An 8,335-nucleotide genomic window follows, 5' to 3' on the forward strand; every position below is an offset into this window, starting at 1 on the left:
AAAAAAAAATAAAGTTTGCATTCACAAAAAAAAAAAAGAAGGAAAATGTAAACTGTAAACTCGTCCTTTCAGAGCTGTTTGAACGTGTTTTCAGTGTATTTATGTTGCCCGTTTTGTATTCAGGTTGTATTTACTTGTAATTCAAGTGTTCCATATCCATCACAGAAGAATTCCAGTGTTTATTATTGTGCATTTTTAGAACAGTAACCACATTTACCGAGTGTTCTGAGCTCCATTAACCTGTATTCTTATGTTTTCTAAGTGGATTCCTTAAAAACGCCAACAAATTGATAATAAAAAATAAATAAATAAAAGACAAATTGTGAACTGAAACCATTCCATAAGACAAGTTAACTTCACATGTGGAATCATGTTATAAAATGGCTCATTTCTACATACACAGGTTTGAATGTATTGTGATTAAAATTAAGTCTTTTAAAACAGCAATTGCCCAGTATAGTAACCATCAACTGGTCCATAAAGTAGGCACTAATCTTTGTACTCAGTACCAGATTTAACATAGGAAGACTCAAGAATTACTACAATTCAAACTCAGAATAAAAAATCTTTTTCTTGGAAAGTTTAATAGTTTTAGTTCATATATGTTTTAAAGAAAAACTAGGCAGAGAATCATAGTGGAAGATACAGATTAGTTCTTAAATTATTTCTAGGACTTATGATTAAAAATCTTGCTACACTCAGGATACAATATTAACACCCAGAAATCAATGGCATTTTTATATACCAATAATGAATTCTCAGAGAGAGAAAATAAAAACAACAATCCCATTTGCCATTGCTTCTTAAATGATTGAATAGAATAATAAAGCATTAATTCATCAATTCTAAAAAGTAAAATCTTTTGTCTGTTATAATGAATATATAAATATGTTATATAGGACAATATGGCTTTGCTGAAAAAATATGTCTTAATATGAATTTGTTTGGCTTCCTTTGTTCATAGATTTCTTTTAAAGAAAAACAAGAAAAAACTGGGAGAGAAAACTATTGCTGACAAAAATGAACTTTTTCAGAAGATAAAGGAGGTAGGAAGACAGAAATTATTATTTTTTAGATTATAATTAGATTTTCTTTTTAGTTAGTATTTTAAGTAAATGGAGAAATTTTCCAAAACTAGTTTTTTCATTAACTAATAATCATGATCAGTCACAGTAATTGATTTAAAGATTTTATTCCCTCCCAGAGCACTTTAAGTATAAAAGAAAAAATTTCCAATGAGAAGATGAATTATTTTCTTAATAACTTTTCAAGTGGATATGGTTATTTTACATTAGGAATATCCATGACTAATGGACATTTTTATGTGAGTTAATTATAAAAATTAGGAGCTTCTTGCTGTTGTATAGCAACCCATATTGTACTTAATAATTTTAGTGGAATATTTGAGTCAAATTTAGACCCCAGGAGAATTCCCTAGACATTATAAAACTTAGGTTATAAGAAATATGATATTTTAAGTAAGTAATCATGGCTATAAACCCAGATTTCTCCACAAGATAGTCAATGAAGCATTTATTATGAAAGTTGAACAATTAGAGACAAAGTACAATTAAAGCTTAACAGAAATCCTTTAAATGTCATCGTTTAGGATATGATAAATCTATACATATAAAAGCCTAAGCGACCAGCTGACCCTGTGACGTGCAATGACCACCAGGGGGCAGATGCTCAACACACAGGCATGGAAACATGGAACAGACTGATGAATCTCAGAGGGAAAAGGGAAGGGGAGAGGGCAGGAAGAGATTAACCAAAGATCTTATATGCATACTAGAGGCCCAGATTCATGCACTGATGGGGTCCCTTGGCCTGGCCTGCAGGGATTGGGCCGAAACCAGCTCTCCAACATCCCCTGAGGGGTCTCGGATTGTGAGAGGGCACAGGCCAGGCTGAGAGACCCCACCGGTGCACAAATTCATGCACTGGGCCTCTAGTCTATAATAATAAAAGGTTAATATACAAATAGACCAAATGACGGAACAACTGAACAACCAGTTGCTATGATGTATGCTGCCCACCAGGGGGCATGTGCAGAACATGGTGGATGTTGGGCGTGGCAGGATGGTGGAGCAGGTGAGCAGGGGCTCCAGACCAAGGTGGAGTGCCGGTCTTTGTCATAGGGACAAGCCTCTGGTGATTATTGAAATTCTTTCCTCCTGTGCGCCACAGTCCTGCCAGGTGCTCGCACCTGCTGCTGGTGCCAGCACTGCTTGTACCTGCTGTCGGTGCCCAGTGCTGGTCCCAATCACTCGGTGCCATCAGCGGGTGCAAGCAGTGGCGAAAAGCCCTGATTGCCCCTGAGGGCTTCTCTACCTCCCCCTGCTCCCGAGGGGCTATTGGAGCAGCAGCCCCCACTTGCACTCGCTGACCCCACTGGCTCTGCTCACATCTTCTGCTGGCACTGGCCCAATCGCTCTACACCATCAGCGGGTGCAAGTGGGGCTAGCGCTCTCAGCACATGGGAGCGGCGGTGGGAGGAGGGCTGCCGGCAGACAGGGGACCGGGGACGTGGTGAAAGGGGCCAGGGAGGGGCACAGAGGATGGGTTGAGACCCGCCCCTGTACCTACCACAGTTTTGTGGCCTACAGTTTCTTTCAAGGTGCACGAATTCATGCACTGGGCCCCTAGTAAAAGCATAATATGCTAATTAGACCGGATGTCCTTTCAGACAAAGCCAGGGCTGTGAGTTAAGCCTGGGTCCTGGGTGCCTGCCAGCAGCTGGAGGGAAGCCCGGTCCCCGGTACCAGAGGCAAGACCAGCCAGAGGGAAGCCTGAGTCCCGGGTGCCCGAGGAAGCTGGTGCCCGCAGCTGGGGGAAGGAAGGCCTACTCTTGCATGAATTGCATTGGGCCTCTAGTATAATATAGAACAGTATATATACTATGACCCAATTATACACACACACACACACACACTAGTGGCCTGGTGCATGAAATTCGTGCAGGGGGGGTGTCCCTTAGCTCAGCCTGCACCCTCTCCAATCTGGGACCCTTCGAAGGATGTCCTACATGGTTTATAGGGATTGGGCCTAAACCAGCAGTCGGATATCACTCTCACAATCTAGGACTACTGGCTCCTAAACACTCACCTGCCTGCCTGCCTGCCTGATTGCCCCTAACCACTCTGCCTGCTGGCCTGCTCGCCCCCAGCTGCCTCCCCACTGCCGGCCTGCTCACCCCCAAATGCCCCCTGCCAGCCTGGCCTGATCACCCCCAACTGGCCTCTCTTCTTGTCCTGATCGCCCCAACCACTTCTGCCTCAGCCCCGCCACCATGGCATTGTCTGGAAGGATGTACGGAAGGTCTCCCGAAGGTCTCCCGGTCTAATTAGCACATTACCCTTTTATTAGTATAGAAGTGAATGACTGCCGGGCCAATGTGGCTCAGTGATTGAGGGTCGACCTATGAACCAGGAGGTCAAGGTTCGATTCCCGGCCAGGGATAAAATATATACTAAAACAAATATAGAAAATGTTAACTCTAGAATCTAGATGTGCATATATGAATGCTCACAGCAAAATTCTTTTAATTTTCTGTTTGAAATTTTTCATAGTAAAACGCTAGGGGTATAATTGAAATTTTGTAGCCTTGAATGGAAAGCTTGGCTTCCTCCATCGCCTGGGGCAACGCAAGCCTCCTGCTCGCTCTAGCTCCATGAACATCCCATCTTAGTTGGGTTAATTTGCATACTTGCTCCTGATTGGCTGGTGGGTGTAGCGGAGTGGTGGAGTGATGGTTAATTTTGCATGTTTCTCTTTTATTAGTGTGTGTGTGTGTGTGTGTGTATACACCTTTAGGTTTGTTTGTGACCACAGACCACAGCTTGTTAGCTCCTGATTCACCCTTCGCCAGAGAGGGAAGCTCTTTGGGATCCCAGACAATGTGATGGGAGATTTATCAGACTCAACACCTGGATGAGCTCCCAAGTGTTGGCTTTTGTCCCCCTTGTCATGTAAGAAAACCAAAACTCAGTTTCCACGTGTTTTCTTCCATATCTGTAAATGTCCTAAAGGTACAAAGGACTTTTCAGTGCTAGATTTACCACTATGGATTTTTGCTTTCTTATTGAATTAGACCTAGAAATTCCTCATCATCTTGTTAGTTCTTCAACACTTAAGGATTTTTTTTTCATCCAGCTATTTTAGCAATCCTCAGCCAGACGGTTATTTTGAACTGAATACTAAATCTATCTTTTTCACCTCATTTGATGGAATTCAATAGACACATCCAAACACAAAGTTTTTACCTCTTTCAGACCACTAAAAAGTACTCCTTTTTTTCCCTTAAGTAGAAATATTTAACAAGAAGCAAGCATAATATCCAGTGAAAGAGGTTTTGAGCAAGAACTTCTGTTGCTATTATACTTTACCTCCCCAGTGTAGTTCATCTTCTGGAAAAAAGACATACGTCAAAAAGTGAATGATCCCGGTTTAGTAATCCCAGTTTGTATTTCAGTATGAATTATTACTCTGTAGTTTTGCATCAGTGTTTATTACCTTTCTACACTTAGGACATAAGTTATAGAAGAAGCCCCAAAGTGTATAATTCGATAGTTGATGTAGAATTCAATCACTCACTCTTTGTGGCATCGTCATTGCTTGCTAAGCAATATGTTCAGTGCTCTAGTGAGTTGCCTACCTGACTCTAACTCCCCTCAAAGGAACTGTGAAGCAGGTCCTCTACTTCAGTTATTTTGTGTGTGTTTTTTTTCTAGATGAATGAAAAAATATACAAAGCTCAGTTAGAAAACAAAGATCTACAAGAGAAATTGCAGACTCTTACCAGACAATATAAGATTGTCTTACAGGAGGAAGATAAAGTTCTTATGCAAAAAAAGAAAATACAAGAAGAGTATGTTTCTATTTCTGATCCATATATGAGTTAACATACTGTAGTTATGGGGTGCTTTCCTTGCTGTCAAAGTGGTAACCCTTCACCTGAACTTATTCTAGTTTTAAAACCTATTGACACTTAGATAAAGTGCTTTCCGTTACAGGCGTGTTCCTATCAATGTGTGGAAATGTGAATAAAATCATAACCTTCCTATTATTCTTTCTGCAAGTTAGAGACAAAAAAACAAACAAACCACTTTTTATAAAATGCTTACATCTTGTTTAATCCCTTTGAGATAGGTATTTTGATCCCCATTTTTTGGATGGGAAAATCGAGGTTCATTAACAGGTAAAGTTTCTTTTCAAGGTCACACCCCTGGTAAGAGGTAGAGCCAGTATTCAAAATTGGTTCTAACTGGTTTGGCTCAGTGGATAGAGCATCAGCCCACGGATCCAAGGGTGCCCAGTGTGATTCTGGTCAAGGGCATATACCTTGGTTGTGGGTTTGATTCCCCAGTAGGGGGCGTGCAGGAGGCAGCTGATTGATGTTTCTCTCTCATCAATGTTTCTCTCTCTGTAAAATCAATAAAATATATCAAAATTGGTCTCATCGACCCCTTTACCTTTCACAAAAGAATACGGCAGAATTAATAAATGTAGTAGGAGAGACACACACATTCAGAGGGATAAAGCACTATACAGCCCTTCTTATTGTTTTATGGTTACTATTATAATTAGTGCTTTTTTCATAGCTTGGGAATTTTCATAACTTTAGATTTAGCCACGACACGCAGAAAGACTTTGTTTCTATTTTTACTGATTCATTGGGAAAATTCATTAGGTCAATAGTTTATGAACTGGATTTTCCAAACTACTTTTGAAAGTTTTAGTGACGGCATGTTTTCTCATGCTGAGGATTTGAAAAATGATTATTTAAACCTTTGAAATATGATAGCTCTGTGTTGTTGTTTTTTTATGGTAGAAATAAAAAACAACTGAAATTTATTGCTGAGAAAGAAAACTTCCTGTCACAAAGAAAAGTAGACATCAGAAATATGGAAGAAGGACTTGTCACGCTTTCTGAACTTTATCGGTATGTTTGTTGCCTTCGAAATTTTTAATCTTCATTCCTCTCTGCATTTTTAAAAAGTAAATAGTAACAACAAATATATGTCAATTTCTAATCTCCTACAAAAAAGGAGGTTTATAATTCAGTCTCTTTGTTTTACAATCCTGAACAGTCATTATCATTGACTCTTTCATTGAAAGGGCAGACAGGTTCTAAGTTCTATACAAGTTACTGAGCATGAGGAGTGGACAAGTTAGGGATCTAGTGACAAGAATGTGCCCAAATGTTATTTCAGCACTGACCCCCCATGATGTTCATTTCCACCATTCTAAATCACTCTAATTGCTATTTTAATTTTTTTCTGATTAAAAAAGTAATGCCTATACCTGATTTTAAAATTTAAATATAGAAATTTGTAACTTCAAGAGTAAGTTACCGAAATCTCTCCACAGAAATAATTACTGTTAACAGTTTGCTATACATGCTTTCTAATATCTATATATATATAAAAGCCTAACCAACTGAATGAGTGAACAACTGGTCAACCAGTTGCTATGATGCACACTGACCACCGGGGGCAGACACTCAGCAGGAGCTATCCCCTGGTGGTCTGTACGCTCCCACAGCAGGAGCACTACTCAGCCAGCAGCTGGGCTCACGGCTGGCGAGCCCAGCTGGTGCAGCGCAAGCTTCTCCCGCCTCCACAGCAGTGCTACCAAGTGGCAGCAGCAGCAGGTGCATCAAGGCTGGAATGAGTGGGAGCGGCACCTGGCCCCGGCTTGGGCTTCTCTCCAGCCACCTGCAGAGATCTGGGGATCATGCTGAAACTGGCAGCTCAACATCCCTTAGGGGTCCCAGATTGAGAGAGGGCACAGTCCAGGCCCAGGAACCCCACTGGTGCATGAATCTGTGCACTGGGCCTCTAGTATATTTATATTTATCTATACATAATATGTACATACTAGAGGGGTCTCTCAGCCTGGCCTGTGACCCCTCGGGGGATGCCGGAGAGCTGGTTTCGCCTGATCCCTGCAGGCCAGGCCAAGGGACCCCACTGGTGCATGAACCCATGCACCAGGCTCCTAGTATGCATATAAGATCTTTGGTTAATCTCTTCCTGCCCTCCCCCATTCCCCTGTATCAGAGTTGATCTGTGGGGCTCCTGCTCCCACCCACCTTGCCTGGCCTGGCACCAGCGGCTCGCCAGCCCCGCCCCCTGCTGCTGGTTGGGGTCTGTGGGCCAGGGGCAGCTTCTGCATTGAGTGTCTGCCCCATGGTGGTCAGTGTGCGTCATAGCGATGGGTCGTTCCACCAGTCATTACACTGTTCAGTTGATTTGCATATTAGGGTTTTATATAGCTAGATTATGCATTTATTTACTCAAAACTTGGGTTGCAGTCTTTTGTAATTGGATTTTTCCCACTTAAAATTATTTCTGGGTAACTTACACAATATCATATGTCAGTTATAGCTCAATAAAGCTGGAAAAATTATATTTGAGAGAATATTAAAACCATGGTTGGTGAAAGTTATGGGATTCTTTGCACTGATTTTGACACTTACCTGTTGAGTTTAAAATTATTTCAAAATAAAGAAAAAATCATATATACAGGACCTCTTTCCTCATTCTTTTCTTTAACTGCATAGTATTTCTTCTACAGATTATACTGTATTTTATTTAACTAATACTTTTTTGATGGACATTTTTTTGTTTCCTATATTACTAACAATTTTCAAAGTTAACATTAACATATCTCTGTCCACTTATGTGGCTATTTCTCTTTTTTTAAATTTTTTATTGTTTAATGTATTACATAAGTCTTCTTTTCCCTGCATTAACCTCTCCCTGGTTGCCCCCAATCCCCAGAACATGCCCTCACCAGCCTCCCTTCCATCTGTGTCCATTGGTTATGCTCATATGCATGCATACAAGTCCTTTGGTTGATCTCTTACCCCCTCACCCCTGCCTTCCCTCATAGGTTGGACAGTCTGTTCAATGCTTCTATGATGTTGGTTCTATTTTTGTTCATCAGTTTATGTTAATTATATTCCACAAATGAGTTAGATCATGTGGTATTTTTCTTTCATTGACTGGCTTATTTCACTTAGCATAATGCTCTCCAGTTCCATCCATGCTGTTGCAAATGGTAAGAATCCCTTCTTTTTACAGCAATGTAGTATTTCATTGTGTAGATGTTCCACAGTTTTCTAATCAACTCATCTGCTGATGGGCACTTAGACTGTTTCCAAATCTTAGCTATTGTAAATTTTGCTGCTATGAACATAGGGGTGCATATATCCTTTCTGATTGGTGTTTCTGTTTTGGGGGGATATATTTCTAGAAATGGGATTACTGGGAAAATGGCAGCTCCATTTTTAATTTTTTGAGGAAAGACCATATTGTTTTCCACAGTG

General features: G+C 40.7%; 1 protein-coding gene across 1 annotated transcript in view; it reads left to right on the forward strand.

The window, feature by feature from the left end:
• Window positions 1–8,335, forward strand: part of CCDC175 (coiled-coil domain containing 175) — a 59,534-nt gene that overhangs the window by 28,160 nt on the left and 23,039 nt on the right. Inside the window, exons 8-10 of the mRNA XM_015566479.1 lie at window positions 965–1,046; window positions 4,734–4,870; window positions 5,834–5,944. Of these exons, the coding sequence (XP_015421965.1) occupies window positions 965–1,046; window positions 4,734–4,870; window positions 5,834–5,944 (330 nt within the window). The remainder of the gene's footprint in view (window positions 1–964; window positions 1,047–4,733; window positions 4,871–5,833; window positions 5,945–8,335) is intronic.

This window comes from Myotis davidii, unplaced genomic scaffold, assembly GCF_000327345.1.
Source record: "Myotis davidii unplaced genomic scaffold, ASM32734v1 scaffold281, whole genome shotgun sequence".
NCBI lineage: Eukaryota > Metazoa > Chordata > Mammalia > Chiroptera > Vespertilionidae > Myotis > Myotis davidii.